At 42.1% G+C, this 26,581-nt stretch overlaps 1 protein-coding gene across 4 annotated transcripts in view; it reads left to right on the forward strand.

Annotated features, from left to right (window-relative positions):
• Positions 1–7,316: 7,316 nt before the first annotated feature.
• Positions 7,317–26,581, forward strand: part of snx7 (sorting nexin 7) — a 36,223-nt gene continuing 16,958 nt past the window's right edge. The window contains exons 1-9 of one of the 4 annotated variants that reach the window (XM_029626606.2): positions 7,320–7,526; positions 16,736–16,924; positions 17,064–17,174; positions 17,282–17,446; positions 19,307–19,505; positions 20,077–20,276; positions 20,583–20,669; positions 21,991–22,092; positions 25,301–25,453. In XM_029626606.2, the coding sequence (XP_029482466.1) occupies positions 7,410–7,526; positions 16,736–16,924; positions 17,064–17,174; positions 17,282–17,446; positions 19,307–19,505; positions 20,077–20,276; positions 20,583–20,669; positions 21,991–22,092; positions 25,301–25,453 (1,323 nt within the window). In that variant the 5' untranslated portion in view covers positions 7,320–7,409. Of the gene's footprint in view, positions 7,527–16,290; positions 16,395–16,735; positions 16,925–17,063; positions 17,175–17,281; positions 17,447–19,306; positions 19,506–20,076; positions 20,277–20,582; positions 20,670–21,990; positions 22,093–25,300; positions 25,454–26,581 lie in introns of those variants that run through there. The other 3 variants (XM_029626608.2, XM_029626607.2, XM_029626610.2) reach the window with 3 other exon arrangements.

Raw genomic sequence — 26,581 nt, forward strand, 5'->3', positions numbered from 1 at the left:
TCCCACATACAGTGGGGCAAAAAAGCATTTAGTCAGCCACCAATTTTAACTTGTTATCAGTATAAAAGACACCTGTACACAACCTCAAACAGTCACACTCCAAACTCCACTATGGCCAAGACCAAAGAGCTGTCAAAGGACACCAGAAACAAAATTGTAGACCTGCACCAGGCTGGGAAGACTGAATCTGCAATAGGTAAGCAGCTTGGTTTGAAGAAAACAACTGTGGGAGCAATTATTAGGAAATGGAAGACATACAAGACAACTGATAATCTCCCTCGATCTGGGGCTCCACGCAAGATCTCACCCTGTGGGGTCAAAATGATCACAAGAACGGTGAGCAAAAATCCCAGAACCACACGGGGGGACCTAGTGAATGACCTGCAGAGAGCTGGGACCAAAGTAACAAAGCCTACCATCAGTAACACACTACGCCGCCAGGGGCTCAAATCCTGCAGTGCCAGACGTGTCCCCCTGCTTAAGCCAGTACATGTCCAGGCCCGTCTGAATTTTGCTAGAGAGCATTTGGATGATCCAGAAGAAGATTGGGAGAATGTCATATGGTCAGATGAAACCAAAATAGAACTTCTTGGTAAAAACTCAACTCGTCGTGTTTGGAGGACAAAGAATGCTGAGTTACATCCAAAGAACACCATCGCTACTGTGAAGCATGGGGGTGGAAACATCATGCTTTGGGGCTGTTTTTTTGCAAAGGGACCAGGACGACTGATCCGTGTAAAGGAAAGAATGAATGGGGCCATGTATCGTGAGATTTTGAGTGAAAAAATATTGAGATAAACTTTTGTTAATGACCAAATACTTATTTTCCACCATAATTTGCAACTAAATTCATTAAAAACCCTACAATGTGATTTTCATTTTGTCTATCATAGTTGAAGTGTACCTATGATGAAAATTACAGGCCTCTCTAATCTTTTTAAGTGGGAGAACTTGCACAATTGGTGGCTGACTAAATACTTTTTTGCCCCACTGTATATATATATATATATATATATATATACAGTGCCTTGCGAAAGTATTCGGCCCCCTTGAACTTTGCGACCTTTTGCCACATTTCAGGCTTCAAACATAAAGATATAAAACTGTATTTTTTTGTGAAGAATAAACAACAAGTGGGACACAATCATGAAGTGGAACGACATTTATTGGATATTTCAAACTTTTTTAACAAATCAAAAACTGAAGAATTGGGCGTGCAAAATTATTCAGCCCCCTTAAGTTAATACTTTGTAGCGCCACCTTTTGCTGCGATTACAGCTGTAAGTCGCTTGGGGTATGTCTCTATCAGTTTTGCCCATCGAGAGACTGACATTTTTTCTCATTCCTCCTTGCAAAACAGCTCGAGCTCAGTGAGGTTGGATGGAGAGCATTTGTGAACAGCAGTTTTCAGTTCTTTCCACAGATTCTCGATTGGATTCAGGTCTGGACTTTGACTTGGCCATTCTAACACCTGGATATGTTTATTTTTGAACCATTCCATTGTAGATTTTGCTTTATGTTTTGGATCATTGTCTTGTTGGAAGACAAATCTCCGTCCCAGTCTCAGGTCTTTTGCAGACTCCATCAGGTTTTCTTCCAGAATGGTCCTGTATTTGGCTCCATCCATCTTCCCATCAATTTTAACTATCTTCCCTGTCCCTGCTGAAGAAAAGCAGGCCCAAACCATGATGCTGCCACCACCATGTTTGACAGTGGAGATGGTGTGTTCAGGGTGATGAGCTGTGTTGCTTTTACGCCAAACATAACGTTTTGCATTGTTGCCAAAAAGTTCAATTTTGGTTTCATCTGACCAGAGCACCTTCTTCCACATGTTTGGTGTGTCTCCCAGGTGGCTTGTGGCAAACTTTAAACAACACTTTTTATGGATATCTTTAAGAAATTGCTTTCTTCTTGCCACTCTTCCATAAAGGCCAGATTTGTGCAATATACGACTGATTGTTGTCCTATGGACAGAGTCTCCCACCTCAGCTGTAGATCTCTGCAGTTCATCCAGAGTGATCATGGGCCTCTTGGCTGCATCTCTGATCAGTCTTCTCCTTGTATGAGCTGAAAGTTTAGAGGGACGGCCAGGTCTTGGTAGATTTGCAGTGGTCTGATACTCCTTCCATTTCAATATTATCGCTTGCACAGTGCTCCTTGGGATGTTTAAAGCTTGGGAAATCTTTTTGTATCCAAATCCGGCTTTAAACTTCTTCACAACAGTATCTCGGACCTGCCTGGTGTGTTCCTTGTTCTTCACGATGCTCTCTGCGCTTTTAACGGACCTCTGAGACTATCACAGTGCAGGTGCATTTATACGGAGACTTGATTACACACAGGTGGATTGTATTTATCATCATTAGCCATTTAGGTCAACATTGGATCATTCAGAGATCCTCACTGAACTTCTGGAGAGAGTTTGCTGCACTGAAAGTAAAGGGGCTGAATAATTTTGCACGCCCAATTTTTCAGTTTTTGATTTGTTAAAAAAGTTTGAAATATCCAATAAATGTCGTTCCACTTCATGATTGTGTCCCACTTGTTGTTGATTCTTCACAAAAAATACAGTTTTATATCTTTATGTTTGAAGCCTGAAATGTGGCAAAAGGTCGCAAAGTTCAAGGGGGCCGAATACTTTCGCAAGGCACTGTATATACACTACCGTTCAAATGTTTGGGGTCACTTAGAAATGTCCATGTTTTTTAAAGAAAAGCACATTTGTTGTCCATTAAAATAACATAAAATTGATCAGAAATAGTGTAGACTTTGTTAATGTTGTAAGTGACTATTGTAGCTGGAAACAACAGATTTTTTAATGGAATATCTACAGAGGCCAATTATCAGCAAACTATCTCTAACCAGAATAGAAAGAGGAGTGGGAGGCCCCGGTGCACAACTGAGCAAGAGGACAAATACATTAGAGTGTCTAGTTTGAGAAACAGAAGTTTCAGAACACCAGTCCTCAACTGGCAGCTTCATAAAATAGTGCCCGCAAAACGCCAGTCTCAACGTCAACAATGAAGAGGCGACTCCGGGATGCTGGCCTTCTAGGCTAAGTTCCTCTAGCCGGTGTCTGTGTTCTTTTATCCATCTTAATATTTTATTTTTATTGGCAAGTCTGAGATATGGCTTTTTATTTGCAACTCTGCCTAGAAGGCCAGCATCCCGGAGTCGCCTCTTCAATGTCGACGTTGAGACTGGTGTTTTGCAGGTACTGATAAAGCTGCCAGTTGAGGACTTCTGAGGCATCTGTTTCTCAAACTAGACAGTCTAATGTACTTGTCCTCTTGCTCAGTTGTGCACCGGGGCCTCCCACTCCTCTTTCTATTCTGGTCAGAGACAGTTTGCGCTGAAGGGAGTAGTACAATGTCTCCACTGTATTTCTGATCAATTTGATGATATGTTAATGGGCAAAATGTTTTGCTTTTCTTTCAAAAACAAGGACATTTCTAATTGTAAACTTTTGAACGGTATTATATATATATATATATATATATATATATATATATATATATATATATATATACTGTATATATACACTGTATATACTGTATATATACAGTTGAAGTCGGAAGTTGACATACACCTTAGCCAAATACATTAAAACTCAGTTTTTCACAATTCCTGACATTTAAATATTCCATTTAAAAATTCCCTGTTTTAGGTCAGTTAGGATCACAACTTAATTTTAAGAATGTGAAATGTCAGAATAATAGTAGAGAGTGATTTATTTCAGCTTGTATTTCTTTCATCACATTCCCAGTGGGTCAGAAGTTTACATAGACTCAATTAGTATTTGGTAGCATTGCCTTTAAATTGTTTAACTTGGGTCAAACGTTCCGGGTAGCCTTCCACAAGCTTCCCACAATAAGTTGGGTGAAATTTGGCCCATTCCTCATGACAGAGCTAGTGTAACTGAATCAGGTTTGTAGGCCTCCTTGCTCGCACACACTTTTTCAGTTCTGCCCACAAATTTTCTATAGGATTGAGGTCAGGGCTTTGTGATGGCCACTCCAATACATTGACTTTGTTGTCCTTAGGCCATTTTCCCACAAATTTGGAAGTATGCTTGGGGTCATCGTCCATTTAGAAAACCCATTTGCGACCAAGCTTTAACTTCCTGACTGATGTCTTGAGATGTTGCTTCAATATATCCACGTAATTTTCCCGCCTCATGATGCCATCTATTTTGTGAAGTGCACCAATCTCTCCTGTAGCAAAGCACCCCCACAACATGATGCTGCCACCCCCGTGCTTCACGGTTGGGATGGTGTCTTCAGCTTGCAAGCCTCCCCCTTTTTCCTCAAACATAACGATGGTCATTATGGCTAAACAGTTACATTTTTGTTTCGCCAGACCAGAGGACATTTCTCCAAAAAGTATGATCTTTGTCCCCATGTGCAGCTGCAAACCGTAGCCGGTCTTTTATTTGGCGGTTTTTGAGCAGTGGCTTCTTCCTTGCTGAGCGGCCTTTCAGGTTATGTCGATATAGGACTCGTTTTACTGTGGATATAGATACTTTTGTACCTGTTTCCTCCAGCATCTTCACAAGGTCTTTCGCTGCTGTTCTGGGATTGATTTGCACTTTTCACACCAAAGTACATTAATCTCTAAGAGATAGAACATATATCCTTCCTGAGTGGCATGACGGCTGCGTGGTCCCATAGTATTTATACTTGCAATACTATTTTTTGTACAGACGAACGTGGTACCTTCAGGCGTTTGGAAATTGCTCCCAAGGATGAACCAGACTTGTGGAGGTTTACACATTTTTTTCTGAGGTCTTTGCTGATTTCTTTTGTTTTTCCCATGATGTCAAGCAAAGAGATAATGAGTTTGACGGTAGGCCTTGAAATAAATCCACAGGTACACCTCCAATTGACTCAAATTATGTAAATTTTCCTATCAGAAGCTTCTAAAGCCATGACATAATTTTCTGTAATTTTCCAAGCTGTTTAAAGGCACAGTCAATTTAGAGTATGTAAACTTCTGACCCACTGGAATTGTGATACAGTGAAATAATCGGTCTGTAAACAATTGTTGGAAAAATGACTTGTGCATAAAATAGATGTCTTAACCAACTTGCCAAAACTATAGTTTGTTTATTCTGGATCTGCATTAGATAAGAGCCCAAGCATTCAATGTTATATTTTACTAAAATGTCACCATATTTTGCAAAGATATTGAATCAACGCAGCATTATATTCATCCATTTCGGGCAACTTTACTCTGGAAAAATAGTAACATACTATAACGCAGCCTATTTCAAAAGCTCCGACACTTTTTGCCATCACGCCTCAAAAATACACATTCTTCACATGCATCTGGAAATCAATCAGCGATAAACAGACAAATGATATGAAATATAAAATGGCAGCCGCCAGTCAGATAATATGAATGTGCTGCCTGTATGTGCTCTAGATTCCACCCAACAAAACCCTGACCTTTGTAGAATCATTATAATACCTTCTAATCTGAATAGTTGCTGTGGATATGGCCTTCCTTTTCCTGCTTGGTGGAAAGGGTATGCAGGATGATAATGGAACCATTTCAAGGGCTTCCTGCCTCTCTCTCTGCCTGCATGTGGGAATTTATGCCCGTCGGGAATGAAATTGACACAATATTTGAGTGTCACCCAGCATCATTATCATGTACATTTCAAAATGTACAGATAAGAGAGAGCATTTGAATATGCCTTTTCTTCTCACTAGACCAATAGTAGTGTGTTGGTGTCATCATGCATTCAGCATGCAAACATTATGTTTTAAAGCTAAAGAGGCTGATGTATGTAGTGATTACAGTAATGGCTATAGTCCAGGCAGTCATTGTAAATAATAATTTGTTCTTAATTAACCTGCCTAGTAAAATAAAGGTAAAATAAATAGTGTGTTGTTAAACAAAAGGTGGAGAAGCTGTGATATGTTTTGCTGCACAAACCTACTATGAATTATTAACTTTCAAATGATCCATTAATTTGTATTGATCGACACAAGTATTTGGGGATAGGAACGTAGCCTACATCTCGTGGCCATTGAAAAAGATCATTGACACATTCCTTAAAATGTTTTATCACTGTGAAACGGACAACATTTCAGGAGCCAGATCCAATTTCGTAATTATAATAACGTCCTGACACCTTGGAATCAGATAGCCAATGCCCCTCTCTCTCTGTGTTGCTTTCAGTTTTGACACATAGCCTACCCCAGAGAAAAATAAAGAATATCCTTTGTGCAACAGTGACATCTTTTGGTTAAAAATATCCCTGCTTGGAGTTATAGAGGTTGTGTGAGGTCCAGGTCAACAAATCATCAATAATAATCTGTATTATGCTACTACTGTATGCTTTTATTTAAAAACAAATCTCTGATTTAAAGATAAATAGCTTACCTTAAAGAAACAATAAAAACCAACGCATCCAGTAGCCTAAGACTTTAAAATAAATTGCTACATGTGTAATAATTGCTATGTACTTTCTATAGTAGCAATATTGTAATATTGTAATATCTATTCCAGCCTCATCTCGGGTAACGCAGGACTCAAATGTCGCGTGATTGTTCAACTGCTTTTTATGTTTAAGTATTCGGCCCACGGTTTCCACTAGCTACCACAGCCACAACGCCAAAATGGCCTATATCGTAAAAATGTATGAATACAAAATTGAGTTTTAGGGTTATAATTTTAAGTTAGGGATAGGTATAAGGTTAGCAGTGGGGTTAAGGTTAGGGTTAAAGTCACATTTTAAGAAAATACATTATAGAAATAGGCGGGGTTCATGACTTTGTGGCTGTGGTAACTAGTCTCTGTCCACGAAAAAACCTGCCATAAAAGACTATAGAAGTACATCCATGGCTATTCAAATGAAGGCTAGTCCTTCATCCTTCACACGGGTCACAGTCATCACATGTAGTCCTACTCTCCTACCATTTTAATTTGACTAGGCAAGTCAGTTAAGAACAAATTATTATTTTCAATGACGGAACAGTAGGTTAACTGCCTGTTCAGGGGCAGAACGACAGATGTGTACCTTGTCAGCTCGGGGGTTTGAACTTGCAATCTTCCGGTTACTAGTCCAACGCTCTAACCACTAGGCTACCCTGCCGCCCCGTGGATATCAAAGGCTACATTTTGTTGCTTCTTCTATTCATAACAGTGACACGTAGCTATGTCCTTTCGCATATAACATTGTTGTCACATACTTTTACAGATATAATCTGACATGTCAGATATCCATATCCTGACCTATCCAATTCAACTCATCCGTGGCCAACCCTCTCCTTTTCCAGTGGTACTTCCGTTTCTGCGCAGTAAAATTGAATTCACTCAAATTCTGAAATTATTCTGAGTTTCAGCAGCAGCGACTGCTGATGATGTCCCCGTAGCCTACATTGTCGGTGTAAATCTGGGCAGCTATGAGTAGAACTATCGACGCTGTTGTGTCCCCCACCCAAACAAATACAATACCTGCCGACATCTCCGGACATATGTTAGATCTAGACGAGGACGACGATTTAGAAGTTTTCAGCAAGGTAAAAATAACACTAGCCTACTAATGTGGAACGTACAGGGAAGTTTAGAAACGGAGTTGGCGCAGGGGGTTGAATGCGATATTTCTGTGCTACGTGGATAGCCTGCATTTGACACTCACAGTGGTGAGTTAATCGTTTAGGGAAGTTTGCATTGCTTTTGTAAATCCAATGAAGTTCAGACCGGAAAGTGTATTGTTAGGGTGCTTTCCACTTGGATAGTCTAAAATGTATATCTTACCAGTTTAAATCACTGTATTTTACCTAGTCTACATCAATGCAGCCCGACTGCATCTTAAAAGTATATTTTATATCAGACATTGGTTCGAAACAGTCTGTGTATTACCCTTTTGAATTCTCTGCTGATGTTATGTTTTTGTCAGTTTCAAAGGTCACTCGATCAGACGATGTCATGCAAATATCATTAGGACTAATGCCGCGTTCAAAAAACGAAGAACTCGGAATAATACGAGGTCAAATCATGACGTGTGATCTTTAGTTCCGAAAGTTTGAGCTGTAGAAAGAGGCCCGAGTTCCCGAGTTGGATCACCGTTCAAAAACAAATCCCAGGCGGAACTTTTTCCCCCCAGTTCCCAGTTGTTTTCAACGCAATGAAGTCGGAAGTCAGAGATTTCCAAGCTCCCAGTTGTTTTGAACACTGCATACTTTATCTTGTTGCCATACACAGAGGCGTCATGCACATAGGGGGAACGTGCCCCCTTAGAGTAGTCCTGCACGTTTTTTTTATTTTTTTTTTTTACATATTTTGTTGTTTCTCTGATACTACTAGCCACCGAGCAATTTTATAAAGTTGTCTTTAGCTAGCCCAGTTAGGTTCACAATCTCCCAAAGTTGTAACTAGCTACCATTTCAGGCAATCATTGAATTTAGAGTAGCTAGCTTTTCTTTCTTAGATGGCATGCCATTTACTAAATGTTAGTGCTGAACCATTAACTGAAATGTTTCTTTTATTTTTTTTTAAACAACTAATTGACCAAAGTTAAATTATTTGGAATTTCATTTACTTTTGTTTTTTTGTTAACTCAATTTGCACATTGGGCTGCAGTATCTCTATAGCTAAATCAGATCAAGCCCAAACTGTCCAATCTTGAAGGATGTTGTAGTTTCCAACAGGCTGAAGTTCTATATAGCTTAGTGCAGAAAATCTGGTAATCAACTACAAAGACCATAATCCATGCGTGCCTATTTGTCCGGTCTATTTATTTTACACCTATGTAAAAGACTGAAGAATGCTTGACCAAGAAGTATAGGAAGTGGTTGCTTCGCGAGGTATCTCTACCTGAAAATACATGATCGAAGTGATTGATAAATCGTATTCAGCACTCCTAAAAGTATGCCTTATTTACTTTGAAGAACTAATAAAATAGTGATTTTTATCAGACAGCATAGGCAGCAGCTCTATAGAGATGAAATGATGACTTGGAATGAAATAATAGTCATAAAAAAATAGTAATATACACAACAACCTGAAATATTTTATTAAAAGTAAAGTAATGTGAATAAGTTATGGTTTATAAGTGATACGCAGTAATGTGCAGTGACTACCATCATGGGACTTTTATTAATTGTTTTATTCTGTGTGACAGCACATTCAACTTTCATAATGCATAGTGCATTTAATGTTTAAAAAAATGATAAGTTATTATTTTGTAATAATAGAACCGAAACCGAACCAACCTTTTGGACTCCCAAATGGCGCAGCAGTCTAAGGCACTGCATCGCTTTGCTAGAGGCGTCACTACAGACCCTGGTTCGATTCCAGGCTGTATCACAACCGGCCGTGGTTGGGAGTCCCATAGGGCAGCGCACAATCGGCACAGCGTTCTCCGTGTTAGGGTTTGGCTGGTGTAGGCAGTCATCAATTTGTTCTTAACTGACCTAAGTGGTTAGGATTTGGCAGAACAAATTGATAAGGGAACATTCATTTGGGGTGGCAGGTAGCCTAGTGGTAAGAGCGTTGGGCCAGTAACCGAAAGGTTGCTGGATCGAATCCCTGAGCTGACAAGGTAAAAATCTGTGGTTCTGCCCCGGAACAAGGCTAGCAGAAGAACTAGCAGAAGAATCAGACAGCAAGAAAGCCACTCATGGTACCAACTAAGACTGTTCCCCGGTGCATTGTAAATAAGAATTTGTTCATAACTTACTTGCCTAGTTAAAAAGTTTTTTTTTTTTTTTAATTGCTCAGCACTACTAAGATTACCCAGATTTTAGTAAAAATGCAGAGAAGCATATTTTGTTTCTTAAAAAAAGAACCACCAGTCAGGAGGATACAGAGAGCTCAAGAGATATGCAGAAAAGTGTTTTATTTTTTAATCGAATGAAGCATAATGATTATGACTGTATATTGCAGGAAAAGGGTGTTTCAGGTGTTTGAAAAAAGCCAAATTCTCCAATTTACAGACGAGGTCAGAGGTCGACCGATATGATTTTTCGATACCGACCAAAAAAAGCTGATACCGATTAATCGGCCAAATGTTTATATATGAGTAGTGTAACGACCCTGGGTTTATAAGGGTGACGCACAATTGGCCTAGCGTCGTCCGGGTTAGGGAGGGTTTGGCCGGTAGGAAAATCCTTGTCTCATCGCGCACCAGCGACTCCTGTGGTGGGCCAGGCACAGTGCGCGCTAACCAAGCTTGCCAGGTGCACAGTGTTTCCTCCGACACATTGGTGTGGCTGGCTTCCGGGTTGGATGGCGCTGTGTTAAGAAGCAGTGCGGCTTGATTGGGTTGTGTATCGGAGGACGCATGACTTTCAACCTTCGTCTCTCCCAAGCCCGTACGGGAGTTGTAGCGATGAGACAAGATAGTAGCTACTAAAACGATTGGATACCACGAAATTGGGGAGAAAAAGGGGTAAAATTCAAACAAACAAAAAAAGAACTAAAAAAGAAATTCATGTTAGCAGGCAATATTAACTAAATATGCAGGTGTAAAAATGTATACTTGTGTATTGATTTTATGAAAGGCATTGATGTTTATGGTTAGGTACACATTGGTGCAACGACAGTGCTTTTTTCGCGAATGTGTTTGTTAAATCACCCGTTTGGCAAAGTAGGCTGTGATTCAATGACAAATTAACAGGCACCGCATCGATTATATGCAACGCAGGACAAGCTAGATAAACTAGTAATATCATCAACCATGTGTAGTTAACTAGTGATTATGTTAAGATTGATAATAAGATAAGTTTAATGCTAGCTAGCACCTTACCGTGGCTCCTTGCTGCACTCGCAAAGCAGGTAGTCAGCCTGCCACGCAGTCTCCTCGTGGAGCGCAGTGTAATCGGACATAATCGGTGTCCAAAAATGCTGATTACGGATTGTTATGAAAACTTGAAATCGGCCCTAATTAATTGGCCATTCCGATTGATCGGTCGACCTCTATCCTAGACCCCCTGCGGCTCACCCCCTAGCTATCCTCACTTTTGTGCCCCCTCAGATTGTTGGGGTGCATGATTCCCCTGTTGCCTAATGTAGCAATATTTTTGATACTCTTGTCACATTTTGTTGCAAAATCTGATGGTTGCATGATCATTGCTGGATGAAAGTTGTGGCCGCCAAGATCACACAACTAAGTTAACAGGGTTTTTGAAGTTCATCTGTCAGACTAGCAGAAGAATCAGACAGCAAGAAAGCCACTCATGGTACCAACTAAGAAATTCCATGAGGCGACAAGGGAATCAAATCAAGTGCATTTTTTAAATTTTGATCTATTTGATCTAAATCGAATGAATGTTTATTTGTAGCTTATTCTTTTTTGCAACATCACAGAGAAATCCGTTAAGAATGACATGGTTGTTATTTCAGCTTGTGCTGCCCCCATTGTTTTTGCAGTGCGCACCGCAGCCAGGGGAGTAGCCTAGGCAGCAGGCTATGCATTCTGCTGACTACATTAGCCTCTCAGTTCAGTGTTATTACAGGAAGCGTCATGAAAGGACAATGACAAAAGCGTGTCGGGCTGCTGCCTGTGAACAATGGCACATCAGTTGAAGTCCGCTGAAACGTTTGCACGTTGTACATGGCCTGGCCATGATTTGAATATGACAGTGACATTACCACTGGTTGTTGACCTCGGATTGTGGAACGTCAAATCATTTGCAAATGGTGCCATATTTCTTGACAAAGTTCAGGGACCATTAAATAAAACTGACAGTTGACAACTCGGTAGGATAGTCTACAGGTAGGTAGGACTGTTAGCCATTTTATAGGATCTGAGGACATCGGATGATAAATGCATTAAACTTACCTGACCCACCCATGAAATGTGATGAATGCACAAATTGTCACAAATGATGTGCTACTTTGTCCTGGACCTGCTATTTTGACCCCCCCTCTCTCTCTTCCGCTCTCTGACCTGCTGTCTCGACCTGTGAATTGTCGGCTATGAAAAGCCAACTAACGTTTACTCCTGAGGTGCTGACCTGTTGCACCCTGTATAAACACCATGACTATTATTTGACCCTGCTGGTCATCTATGAATGTTTGAACATCTTGAAGAACGATCTGGCCTAAATGGCCATGTACTCTAATCTCCACCCGCCACTGCCAGAAGAGGACTGGCCACCCCTCAGAGACTAGGTCCTGTCTAGGTTTGTCTCTAGGTTCCTGCCTTTATAGGGAGTTTTTCCCAGCCACCGTGCTTCTACCTCTGCATTGCTTACTCTTTGGTGTTTTAGGCTGGGTATCTGTATAAGTACTTTGTGACAACTGTTGACGTGAAAAGGGCTTTTATAAAATACTTTGAGAATGTTTGACCAAGCAGGTAATGAGAGAACTGAGTAGGGTGATATGGGTTTTATTTTCTACTGAGTAAGAGAAATAAAAATAAAAAAAGTGCATAAAAAGGGTACTTAAAGGTCTATAAATGAATTAAAGTAAAACTGTTCAAACACCTCAAACCAAAGTTTATTTGTCACGTGCGCCGAATACAACAGGTGTAGGTAGACCTTACAGTGAAATGCTTACTTACAGGCTCTAACCAATAGTGCAAAAAAGGTATTAGGTGAACAATAAGTAAAGAAGTAAAAAGACAGTGAAAAATAATAGTAGCGAGGCTATATACAGTAGCGAGGCTATATACAGTAGCGAGGCTACATACAGACATCGGTTAGTCAGGCTGATTGAGGTAGTATGTACATGTAGATATGGTTAAAGTGACTGCATATATGATGAACAGAGTGTAGCAGTAGCGTAAAGAGGGGTTGGCGGGTGGCGGGACACAATGCAGATAGCCCAGTTAGCCAATGTGTGGGAGCACTGGTTGGTCGGGCCAATGGAGGTAGTCTGTACATATGTACATGATGTATAGTTAAAGTGACTATGCATATATGATAAACAGAGTAGCAGCTGCATAAGAGGGGTTGTGAGGGACACACACACAATGCGAATAGTCTGGGTAGCCATTTGATGACCTGTTCAGGAGTCTTATGGCTTAGGGGTAAAAACTGTTGAGAAGCCTTGGTCCTAGACTCGGCACTCCGGTACCGCTTGCTATGCGGTAGTAGAGAGAACAGTCTGACTGGGCTGGCTTGGGGTCTTTGACAAATTTTCGGACCTTCCTCTGACACCGCCTGGTGTAGAGGTCCTGGATGGCAGGCAGCTTAGCCCCAGTGATGTACTGGGCCGTGCGCACTACCCTCTGTCGGAGGCCGAGCAATTGCCGTACCAGGCAGTGATGCAAAAAGTCAGGATGCTCTCAATGTTGCAGCTGTAGAACCTTTTGAGGATCTCAGGACCCAATAATCATTTTTTTAGTTTCCTGAGATGAATAGGCTTTGTCGTTCCCTCTTTGGACCATTCTAGTTTGTTGGAACTTGACGCTCTCAACCTGCTCCACTACAGCCCCGTCGATGAGAATGGGGGCGTGCTCGGTCCTCCTTTTCCTGTAGTCCACAATCATCTCCTTAGTCTTGGTTACGTTGAGGGATAGGTTGTTATTCTGGCACCACCCAGCCAGGTCTCTGACCTCCCCCCTATAGGCTGTCTCTTCGTTGTCGGTGATCAGGCCTACCACTGTTGTGTCATCTGCAAACTAAATGATGGTGTTGGAGTCGTGCCTGGCCATGCATTAGTGTGTGAACAGGGAGTACAGGAGGGGACTGAGCACGCACCAGGCTCAGTGTTGCTCACCACCTGGGGGCGGCCTGTCAGGAAGTCCAGGATCCAGTTGCAGAGGGAGGTGTTTAGTCCCAGGATCTTTCGCTTAGTGCTGAGCTTTGAGGGTACTATGGTGTTGAACGCTGAGCTGTAGTCAATGAACAGCATTTTCACAAGTCTTCCTTTTGTCCAGGTGGGAAAGGGCAGTGTGGAGTGCAATAGAGATTGCATCATTGTGGATCTGCTTGGGCAGTATGCAAATTGGAATGGGTCTAGGGTTTCTGGGATAATGGTGTTGATGTGAGCCATTACCAGCCTTTCAAAGCACTTCATGGCTACGGACGTGAGTGCTACGGGTCTGTAGTCATTTAGGCAGGTTGCCTTGTTGGTATTACAGTTGGCATTACAGACTCAATCAGGGACATGTTGAAAATGTCAGTGAAGACACCTGTCAGTTGGTCAGCACATGCCCGCCGCACACGTCCTGGTAATCAGTCTGGCCCCGCAGCCTTGTGTATGTTGACCTGTTTTACAGGTCTTACTCACGTCGGCTATGGAGAGCGTGATCACACAGTCGTCCGAACAGCTGATGCTGTCATGCATGCCTCAGTGTTGCTTTCCTCGAAGCGAGCATAGAAGTGATTTAGCTCGTCTGGTAGGCTCGTGTCACTGGGCAGCTCACGGCTGTGCTCCCCCTTGGAGTCTGTAATAGTTTGCTAGCCCTGCCACATAAGATGAGCGTCGGAGCCGGTGTAGTATGATTCAATCTTAGCCCTGTATTGATGTTTTGCCTGTTTGATGGTTTGTCACAGGGTATAGCAGGATTTCTTGTAAACTTCCGGGTTAGAGTCTCGCACCTTGAACGTGGCAGCTCTAACCTTTAGCTCAGTGCAAATGTTGCCTGTAATCCATGGCTTCTGGTTGGGGTATGTACGCACAGTCACTGTGGGGACGACGTCCTCGATGCATTTATTGATAAAGCTGATGACTGATGTCACTGGGGCGGCAGGGTAGCCTAGTGGTTAGAGCGTTGGACTGGTAACCAGAAGGTTGCAAGTTCAAACCCCCCCTCTTAACTGACTTGCCTATATATATTTTTTTTAAATGTGGTGTACTCCTCAATTCCATTGGAAGAATCCCAGAACATGTCTGTGATAGCAAAACAGTCCTATAGTTTAGCATCTGCTTCAACTGACCATTTTTTTTATAGACCGAGTCACTGGTTCTCCCTGCTTTAATTTTTGCTTGTAAGCAGGAATCAGGAGGATAGAGTTGTGGTCGGATTTACTAAATGGAGAGCGAGGTTAGAGCTTTGTACGCGTCTCTGTGTGTGGAGTACAGGTGACCTAGAATTTCTTTCCCTCTGGTTGCACATTTAACATTTTGATAGAAATTTGGTAGAACAGATATAAGTTTCCCTGCATTAAAGTCCCCGGCCACTAGGAGCGCCGCCTCTGGGTGAGTGGTTTCCTGTTTGCTTATTTCCTTATACAGCTGACTGAGTGCGGTCTTAGTGCCAGCATCAGTCTGTGGTGGTAAATAAACAGCCACGAAAAGTATAGCTGAGAACTCTCTAGGCAAGTAATGTGACCTGCAGTTTATCACAATATACTCTACTACAGGCGAGCAAAATCTAGAGACTTCCTACAAATATGCACAGACCGCGCCCCCTCGTCTTACCAGAGTGTGCTGTTCTATCTTGCCAGTGCAGCGTATATCCCGCTAGCTGAATATCCGTGTCGCCATTCAGCCACGATTCCATGAAACATAGGACATTACAGTTGATGTCCCCGTTGGTAGGATATTCGTGATCGTACCTCGTCTAATTTATTGTCCAATGATTGCACGTTGGCGAGTAATATTGACGTAACAGCAGCTTTCCCACTCGCCTTCTGCGGGTCCTCACGAGGCATCCCGCTCTATGTCAAATCAAAAATCAAATCAAATGTATTTATATAGCCCTTCGTACATCAGCTGATATCTCAAAGTGCTGTACAGAAACCCAGCCTAAAACCCCAAACAGCAAGCAATGCAGGTGTAAAAAAGCAGGTGTATGTCCTCTGTACCTGCGTTTCTTCCTCTTGCAAATAAAGGGGATGTTGGCCTTGTCGGGTGTTTGGAGAATGTCCTGTGCGTCTTGCTTGTTGAAGAAATAAATATTTTGTCTAATCCGAGGTGAGTGATCGCTGTCCTGATATCCAGAAGCTCTTTTTTGCCGTAAGATACGGTTGCAGAAACAGTATGTGCAAAATAAGTTACAAAAAAAACACATTGGTTGGGCGCCCGTAAAACTGCTGCCATTTCTTCCGCCGCCATTTTATCTGAAACAGATACATGTGTAAGTGAGGTCTGTGTGGCAGAATAGGCGCAGCTCACAGGGTTAACTTGGAGCACAGAATATAAAGGGATGGCCAGTTCCAAATATCTGAGGCAGGTCGGCTACAAAGATGCAAATTAAATGATCAAGGATCTGTTCTTAAATGTTTTAGCATAAACATGATTTTAAGCATACTTATTATTATTTATTATTAAGATGTGTTTTAGATGTATTCATTTTGAATAGAAAATTCTAGCATAATGTTTTAAACCGGGGAACTCCATTTCCCCTATGCTGGACGGAGGTGGTATCACCGAACACACCCCTCCATTTCAGGATAATAGGACGTGCCAATTAGCTGCATGCTCTCTAACAAGTGCACCTGGCCTCTGTGCTGCAGACAAGGCACCAGAGAAGAGCTGCAAAAACTGAAATGGTAAAACTTAGAAATAATTGTTAGAATTAATATTTGCAGCAATTCAATAAAGGTGTGTCTTTGATATTTGAAATGGAAACCACATGTTGGGTCATTATTTGATTGGACGCTAAATGTTTGGTGCAAGTTAATGTTAAAGTGCAAAGGAAAGGGCTTTTTAGCTGAGAAGCTACATGTGGTCGTCGCATCACAAGATGGTGTTGTGTAACACTCTTACACGATGTACTGTATGGTATTTACTGTTGTGACAAAGTAACTGGCCAGCGCACGTGCATTTTGGCTTTGGGTTTCTCTTCCAGATGATTTAAATCAGTGCTGCCTTTCATGATTTGTTTTTCTAGGATTCGACTCTTGCAGACGGGAATATGTTCAACGCCTCAATGCCGACATCCCCAGGCTCCATGGTCAACCAGTGTAAGTTTGAGGAGGACGAGGAGAGTGACTCTAAAGACATCTTCATTACAGTGGACAACCCAGAGAGTCATGTGACTGCCATTGAGACCTTCATCACTTACAGAGTTCTGACCAAGGTGAGGGGGGTGTGTAATGTACTGTGTGTCCTCTAGAAATGGAATTGCATCGATTGTACAGTATATACTAGACTGTGTATTTGCCAATAGAATTGAGTTAATCTGGTCTTTACTGTGTTTCTCTCTCTGCCTGCCTCAGACCACACGGAGTGAGTTTGACAACTCTGAGTACGAAGTCCGCAGGCGCTACCAAGACTTCCTCTGGCTCAAAGGGAAACTGGAGGATGCCCACTCAACTCTCATTGTTCATGTATGTGGTGTCTGACCTGTAAAGGAATTGAGAATTTGGTTCAACTCCATACTATCGATCCACTACATATTTCTGAGCTCTGTTTTAATCCTCCTTCCTGTCCTCAGCCTCTGCCAGAGAAGTTTGTGGTGAAGGGGATGGTGGAGAGGTTCAGTGGTGATTTCATCGAGACGCGGAGGAAAGCTCTCCACAAGTTCCTTACTCGCGTTGCTGATCACCCCATTCTGTCCTGCAGCGAAGACTTCAAAGTCTTCCTTAGTGCTCAGGCCTGGGTAAGCAAGCATATACCAAATGCATACATAAACGCGCACCAAACACATAATCCATAAAAGCTTTGAGAGCACACAAAAGACTGATGTTATACAGTCAGACTACACACACACACACACCTGCTACGTCAAGCTAGTCTAATTGCACATGGTATAGTCCCGCTGTCCTACCACTAAACCTGATTAGCCTAGTAGTTTAATGCCTAGACTTTAACTCTGTGAATGAATGCCTCCCTTGTGTCCCAGAGTCTTTAGCATGTTATCAGTTTACGGTTTAGTTGATACATTTTGTTGTACCATTTAAAAAAACAACAAGCACACAACTTGAAAATGACATACGCACATGAGTAAAATCATGGAGGATAACACACAATAAAGTCTGGGACTTATTTCCATTGTTAAATCATGGTGGATAACACACAATAAAGTCTGGGACTTATTCCCATTGTTAAATCATGGTGGATAACACACAATAAAGTCTGGGACTTATTCCCATTGTTAAATCATGGTGGATAACACACAATAAAGTCTGGGACTTATTCCCATTGTTAAATCATGGTGGATAGCACACAATAAAGTCTGGGACTTATTCCCATTGTTAAATCATGGTGGATAGCACACAATAAAGTCTGGGACTTATTCCCATTGTTAAATCATGGTGGATAGCACACAATAAAGTCTGGGACTTATTCCCATTGTTAAATCATGGTGGATAGCACACAATAAAGTCTGGGACTTATTCCCATTGTTAAATCATGGTGGATAGCACACAATAAAGTCTGGGACTTATTCCCATTGTTAAATCATGGTGGATAGCACACAATAAAGTCTGGGACTTATTCCCATTGTTAAATCATGGTGGATAGCACACAATAAAGTCTGGGACTTATTCCCATTGTTAAATCATGGTGGATAGCACACAATAAAGTCTGGGACTTATTCCCATTGTAAAATCATGGTGGATAGCACACAATAAAGTCTGGGACTTATTCCCATTGTTAAATCATGGTGGATAACACACAATAAAGTCTGGGACTTATTCCCATTGTTAAATCATGGTGGATAACACACAATAAAGTCTGGGGCTCCCATTGTGGTCTTGGATCTTGCCTAGCAATCTTGTTACAACACGGTTGAACACAGTGACCGCGAGATAATAAACCAAAAATATCTCATTGCAGTAACATCATAGGGGTCATTCATATGGGCACAGAAGACATCAAAACAGTTTTTTAAAAACATTATTTTCAAAGCTGCCCAGAGAGGATGTTTTTTATGGGCATAGGCAACTCCTTCCACTCTAAGGCTCCAGTATACAAGAAAATAGCTTTCTAAGCACACCTGAACTGATGCTGTGATTGTGTGTATCCCTGACACAGGGAAAGTAATCAGTTAGATGTCTGGGCGCTGTTCTTAAGATGATCCAAGTTTAGCCAATGCATATTATACTCTTGTGTCAGGACATAACGTTAGGCCTTGGCCTCAACGAGAACAGGGAGACCACCACTGGATTGTATTTTAGGTTGAAGGAGATTTTTCTCATCTGATCAGGCGCTTGGTGTGCTGTTCAAGGTCAATGTGACATGAAAGCCATTTCTGTAACTTGGTGACAGTGGAATGTTCTAGTCTAGAGCACATGTTACTGTTACATCTATATCTCAATATATATATATCAATATTATGTCAATCTCATTCCTTCCAATGTAAATGTAAGCTTAAGGAATATAATTCGCCTGAATCTGCCATACTACAGGATGGGACTTTGTCATTGAACATTGTTTGTTCTAAAGCCTTTTATTTGACCCCAGTTTTGTGTTGGTGTGTGCATGCGTGCGTGTCTCTCCATCCCGTCTGTCCCTGTAGGAGCTGACAACCTATAAGAAGCAAGGACCGGGGTTCCTGAGCAGGATGGGGGAAACGGTGCGAGCGGTGGCCAACTCTGTCAGAGGGGTGAAGAACCGGCCAGAGGAGTTCACCGCCATCCAGGAGTACGTGGAGGATTTCAGCAACAAGATCGGCTCTCTGGACAAAGTCACCCAGAGGATCGTCAAAGAACAGAAAGGTAAGACCACAGAGTTAAATATTACTCTATAAACATACCAACTAACTAGTTAATACTATTATGGGTACGCACACGGAGTTACATGAATGTCGTGTTTTCAATCAGACTTGTAAGTCGCGCCGTTTCAAAAATAGAGAATGATAGAGGGTTCTTGTTCTTTGTGTCCGTCCCATTATGGTGTCTGTGACTGCACGTGCAGTGACATTGAGGCAATCTCTATTTTGAAGTTGTACATTTTCTTCTACTTCTCTGAGTTGGTAAAAAACTGAAATGGTGCATACTGCCACCTGGAGTGTGTATGAACAGGTATAAAGTCAAGCTTGGCTATTTACAGGCACCTCCAGTTATGGAATATTTTCTCATGCAGATAATTAATTGACTGATGACCCCGATCAAACCCATAGGAAGTTCCACCCAGTTGACTACTTCAAAATGGTGAAAGTCCTCAATGCCACTACCTATGCTAAAACGGAGTCCTCTATCTCTATGGTCTCAAAGGACCTGGAGGAGCTGAAGGGTAGTGCATTGTGGGTAGGGTAGTTGACAGTACATATCCCTGTTTGTGTCTCAGAGTACCTGGAGGAGCTAAAGGAGTACGGGCCCACCTACACCCTGTGGTCGGGCTCGGAGGAGGAGCTGGCAGAGCAGTTGAAAGGTGTAGCCGGCTGCATAGAGAGGTGCTGTAAAGAGACAGAGGAACAGGTCGGCCATCTCTCAGACACCCTGGTGCCTGTTTTACACGAGTATGTCCTGTGTGCTGAGACACTCAAGGTAAGTCAACTCCTCTGGCGTAAGGCAGTAATGGAAGTCGTTTAACCGGCTGTTAAGTGGCGTTTAGATGTCGTTAGTAGACCAAATGACAGCCCAGCACTGTGCAGTACTTGCTAAACCTGTAATGTTGATGAAACATGAAAGGCTTTGACTTAACTTGCCCCCAACACCCACACACATTTACATAGTCTACGTACACAAACACACCTACTGTGTACATAATATCAAGCCTAATGCATCTTTTTGTTGGATTTTCAGGACTAAGCAATGATCACCCCTAGATCATTTTATTTTCCTTTTTTCTAGGCAGTATTGAGACGGAGGGATAACATTCAGGCGGAATTTGAGGCCAAGAATGAAGCTCTGGCCACCAAGAAAGTTGACCGCGATGCAGTAAGTGCAAAATTGGCTTTTTTATAAATGTAAGTAATTTAGCAGACGCTCTTATCCAGAGCAACTTTGTTAGTTATCTTAAGATGTATACACTAAGTGGGACAACCACATCTCAGTCATAGTAAGTCAGTTTTTTTTCCTCACAGTAGCTATTAGCAAAATCAGTGCTGGGGGGGGTTCGAGTGTTAGTTTAGGAAAGGTATGTTTTTATTCTATAATATCTTATATGTACCTTCTATAAGCCATCAGTCGGCCTACCTGATGCTTCCGTGCAATTTCCCAGAGATTAGGAGCAATAAAGCTGTGCTGCGTGAACTGTCTACTCGTCACCTCTCATTTTAAATCAAGCTGTCTTAAGCCAGAGGAGGAGCTTTGGCGATATTGGAAAAGGCCTCCTCTGAGGATTATCTAAATATCTCCGGATAGTTCAGGATGTCCCTCTTGAGCTCCTGGCACACTTCAGGAAACTGGGTGGTAAATATTGTCTAATAAGGCCTTGATAATCGTTGCGTAATGAAAACGCCCACATCTATCGATGTCTTACATCGAAATGCCACTGACTGGTGGTAAGATCTGAGATGGCTGGAGAATAAAGAAGAGAAAGGGGTAGAGTGGACAGAACTGTTAAGGATTATTGCTGTTCCAATCCTGTGGGTGTCCCTGGTTCCCCCTCCTAGCTTAGCGGTGGCCTTTTTACCCTGAGATTTTAATTAGAGAGCTGGCTAAGAAAATCACCTATGGATTTCCAACAAAGCACTGTAATAGTGTGTGTGTGAAACAATGGGATCTAGAGTTCTAGAACAATGTGAGGATAAGGTTTACAGTACTTTGTGAATGAGTCAACTTACTGTATGCTTTTGTTGCAGGTCTCAGTGTTTCACCTAATAAACACAATAACTGAGTAAGAGCTCTATCATGTAGTTTCACCTGAAAAGGCTATATGCAAAAATAAGATTAGGCTACATTCATATGACAGTCTGATGTAGTATGCCACCCATAGTATGTCATATAAACAACATATGTTGACAACTTGAACATTTTCTGTCATTATGTAGAAGATGGTCTTAAGTTCTCTGTCAAAATGAGACAGGGTCTATTTGTGCGGTCATCACCTTGTACTTTACTGTTCTTATGCCACTGCTTACTAGCAGATCTGGGATCAGCTTCCCCAATCCTAACCTTAACATTTTAGCTGAGAAAATGACAAAACTGATCCAAGATCAGCATCTAAGGGCAACTTCACCATGCGGACATGAGCATTCATTCCTGTTCCTGTTGTTGTGGCTTTTGACATCCTGACCTTCCTGTGATGTGACTGGAGGAGTCTAGTGATCTAGGTTTTGTGTGGGGGAGCCTGCTGGGTAAAAACCCTGAAGAAGCCAGACATCAGAGGCAGGAGAGACTTGATGGGGAGATTGAAGAGGTACAGCGGACTGTAGGGCATGCCAACATGCAACTGTACTACACATTATGGGCTCACCAGCTTGTGCTTAACTTGGCTTTATGTGGAGCTTTAAGCTTTCCCTTTGCTGAATGGATATGGTTGAGATGTTAGCTATTTCAAAATTAGCAAAAATATGACACTAGAAAGTCAAATAAGCTAATTATTAACACAATTGAATTATTAACACCTTAAAATGCTATCAACTATCGACTTGTCCATTCAAGCAAGCAGTGGTTGAGCAAGTCTCCCCTTTTACTAACAGCTTGTTTGTGCTGTACATAGTTCCCTGGACAGTAGTTCTAGGTTATCCTGACCCTAACCTCTAACACTTTGGCTGGGTTCGTTGGATGCTGTTTTTGGCCTAACTCATAGATAGTGCATTTAACACTGACTGGCTGTGGTTTGAAGCAGGATGCCATATTTCCATTTCCCAGCACAACAGGTCTGGAGAGAGGAAGTATCGTGCTCTTCTCAAAGCCTTGCCAAGGTGCATGAAACAGGGAAACGGCTGGACATAAAATTGTAATCTATTTGAACCAGTAGATGGCAGTGATGCTTCAGTCAAGAAACAAAGCACAGAAAAGAAAAAAATGTCTTCAGTCAATTGTTCACTTTCCACCCAACTTTTAATGATTTGAGAAGGGGAATCTGTTGGGTTGTAATTATAGAAAAGGTTAACGTGACCGTGTTTGTGTGTGACCGTGTTTGTGCGTGACCGTGCGACCCTGTGCCTGACCGTGCGACCCTGTGCGTGACCGTGCGACCCTGTGCGTGACCGTGCGACCCTGTGCGTGACCGTGCGACCCTGTGCGTGCGACCCTGCGCGTGCGTGACCTTCCCGACCCTGTGCGTGCGACCCTGCGCGTGCGTGACCTTCCCGACCGACCATGTGCGTGACCTTCCCGACCGACCATGTGCGTGACCTTCCCGACCGACCATGTGCGTGCGTGACCTTCCCGACCGACCATGTGCGTGCGAGTGACCCTTTTGTGTGTCCCTGTTCCTAATGATGTGTCCACATTGCCACCTGGGAGATGAATGCTGGTCCAGACATGGACTGAGACCGGGGTTAAAGGCTTAGCTGCTATCTCCCCAACCTCTCTCGTTACACCTGACAAGCTCTCCTAATCAACACACACACACCCCGTCAAGTCTTGCATCGATCCCGTCTTAACAGGACCAGAGCAGGAGTGCCGACGCCGCACAACCCTTATCAGCTCTACCTGTCAATATCCACCTAGTCTCAAATGGAGCCATGCATATCTGAGCACTGCTAATTTGACACCGAGGTCTCCCTCAGGACCCTGTGTCTTCTCCCTGTGTATCTGATTAATTATTCAATCATTTCCTCTGTGTGTTTTCTGATGGACAGTCGTATGTTTCAGGGCTACGGACTGAGACTGTTGTACTCTAGAGGAAGTGCTTGTTTAGAGGAGAGACTGAGGCATTGGGCTTGTTAGGTAGGGCCATGAGATGGCTGATGAATCAATAACACTGCAGTAAACAGGACCATTGAGAGAAATGACTCTCCAGAGGGGTGTATGTATCACCATGTAGCAGGAGCAGCAAAGTTGGCCATCTAACTTTGATAAAGAAAGAATTATCAGCTAACGTGGATCAACATTGATGTATAGTCTACCTTTTGATATGTTTTAATTGTCAACTGTCCAAACTGGATGAGTTAACTTTGATAAACATTCACAAGTTTTGATCATTAGGCTAAATCACACGTATGTGCACACAACCATAGGATATGCCAAATAATAAACCACTAGCTTAAAGTTTTTTTATATTTTTATGTCAATGAAATGACAAGACAAATGTATCATTGGAAAGCCTGATTTGGGAGCTATCCAAGGAGGAAATAATCTCAATTAGCCTTGCCTATGAATCAGATTATAACGCTATGTTACATTTACTACTACTGCCTCTGCGTGGTGAGACTATTTAATGCTTCCATCAGGCCAGAAGCTATTCATCAGCAGTTTTCAGGGGCACGGTGGCTGTCTGAATACACATGCTAGCGTACTACGTACTTAAACTGCATACTACACTGAAAAATATAAACGCAACATGGAACAATTTCAAGGACTTTACCGAGTAACAGTTCATGTAAGGAAATCAGTTAATTGAAGTAAATTCATTAGGCCCTAATCTATGGATTTCACATGACTAGGAATACAGATATGAATCCCTTGGTCACAGATACCTTAAAGGTAGGGGTGTGGATCAGAAAACCAGTCAGTATCTGGTGTGACCCACCATTTGCCTCATGCAGCGCGACACATCTCCTTCGCATGGAGTTGATCAGGTGTTTTTCTTCTGTGGCGTGTTGTCCCACTCCTCTTCAGTGGCTGTGCGACGTTGCTGGATATTGGTGGGAACTGGAACATGCTGTAATACACGTCGATCCAGAGCATCCCAAACGCGCACCTGTGTAATGATCAAGCTGTTTATTCAGCTCCTTGATATTCCACACCTATCAGGTGGATGGATTATCTGGCAAAGGAGAAATGTTCATTAACGGGGATGTAAAGAAATTTGTGCACAACATTTGAGAACAATAACTAAATATAAACACAACATTTAAAATTATGGTTTCATGAGCTGAAATAAAAAATCGTACACTTTCCACATGCACAAAAGGCTTATTTCTCATTTGTTGCACAAATTTGTAATGATAATTTTTCCTTTGCCAAGATAATCCATCCACCTGACAGGTGTGGCATATCAAGAAGTGGGATTGTCTCAATGGGGGTGTTGAGTACTTCTGTCGGTAATAAAGCCATTTTGTGGGGGAAAACTTATTCTGATTGGCTGGGCCTGGCTTCCTCGAGGGTGGGCCTATTCCCTCCAAGGCCCACCCATGGCTGCACCCCTGCCCATTCATGTGAAATCCAAAGTTTAGTGCCTAATGAATTTATTTCAATTGACTGATGTCCTTATGAACTGTTACTCAGTAAAAATCTTTGACATTGTTGCGTTTTTATTTTTGTTCAGTATATTTTGGACGCAAGTATGGGTATACGGACATGTCCACTGTCTAAACTGTCCCTGTCACGTGAGGTCTTTGGGTGAAGGTCTTGCTTTAAGTGTTCTGTATGTCCAGGTTGTTGATGTGAAGGGATATTGCACTGTAATGTTGGGAGGAGGAGGATGATGATGATGGTGTGTGTGTGTGTGTTAGCTGAAGGAGGAGATTGATAAACTGGAGGACCGTGTGGAATGGGCCAACAACGCTCTGAAGGGGGACTGGGGCCGATGGCAGAGGAGCATGAGAGGAGACCTTAAATCAGCCTTCCTCTCCACCGCAGAGAAGAATGTAGACTACTACGAGAAGGTGAGATACAAGATACTCTGACTGGTTAGCGAGAGGGATGGATGGATGGATAGATAGAGGGAGGGAAAGTTGGATTGAGACACTTGATATGGGATAAAGAGTTGGATAGATGAGTCGAATAAGAAAGAGAAGCAGGGTTAGGGGTGTGACTGGTATAAGCAGAGTGGGAGGTGGAGGCGACGGAAGAGAATAAGAAAAAGGTAAATTAGAGAAATAGAAAAGCACTTGGAGAGAATGTGAGAAAGACTAAATCAATTGTGTGTCAGGGAGAGAACTCTCCTGACTGATTCATTTTGGGGAAATGAGAGACAAATCTACACAACTAAAGTTGTTAGTGGTAATTTACAATGTATCTTTAGATATTTTTGGGATGGATTTTAACTGTAAATCATTCAATGCAAATTCAGCAGAAATATGGTTCTCTGTGCTGTGCAGTCTTTGTCACTGTCTGGACAACTGCCAGGAGAGGGTGGTAGTACTTCATTTTTATTCACACACAAATTACTATCAGTTTATAGAGGTTGTCAATGCAGATAATTCCAGAATAAATTGATGCTTCATCTTATGGATATTGTAAATAGTACGTGGACATCAGTTGCGGTCAGTGACTTTTAAAATGAGGGAGGACGATCATTTTATTTAATGAGCATGGCCTTATTTCTATTAAAGCATATTGGATGACTATTCATATTTCATTCACCCAGCTCTGTAACATTGATAGGTTTAAGCTACTACGTGATACTCAGATTTTCCTTATACCCATCATGAGGTTGCTCCTACCTAGCCTATGAGTGAAAGTTTACGACGTAGGTGCACAGGTCGAGAGAAATTAGTAATCAAGGTGACTCATTCAATACCACCTTGCACATTCTTGCCTACATCTGGCTGATCTAAGGTGTAATCATTAGTCCTACAGTTGCAAACAAGGACAAATTCAGTTATGTTTATCCCTGTTTCGTTCCATTTGCTTCCGTAAAAAAAAAAAAGTTTTTCAACAGAATGGACAGAATGGATACACCCCTGATCACACACCAAAAGAACGGTCACTTTCATAGCAGCCACATACAAACAGCATTGATCCCTTTGATCGTTGGATAATTCCTTCTCGCATCTATGCGCTCTCCTCTC

This window comes from Oncorhynchus nerka, linkage group LG22 (assembly GCF_034236695.1).
Source record: "Oncorhynchus nerka isolate Pitt River linkage group LG22, Oner_Uvic_2.0, whole genome shotgun sequence".
In the NCBI taxonomy this organism is placed as follows: domain Eukaryota; kingdom Metazoa; phylum Chordata; class Actinopteri; order Salmoniformes; family Salmonidae; genus Oncorhynchus; species Oncorhynchus nerka.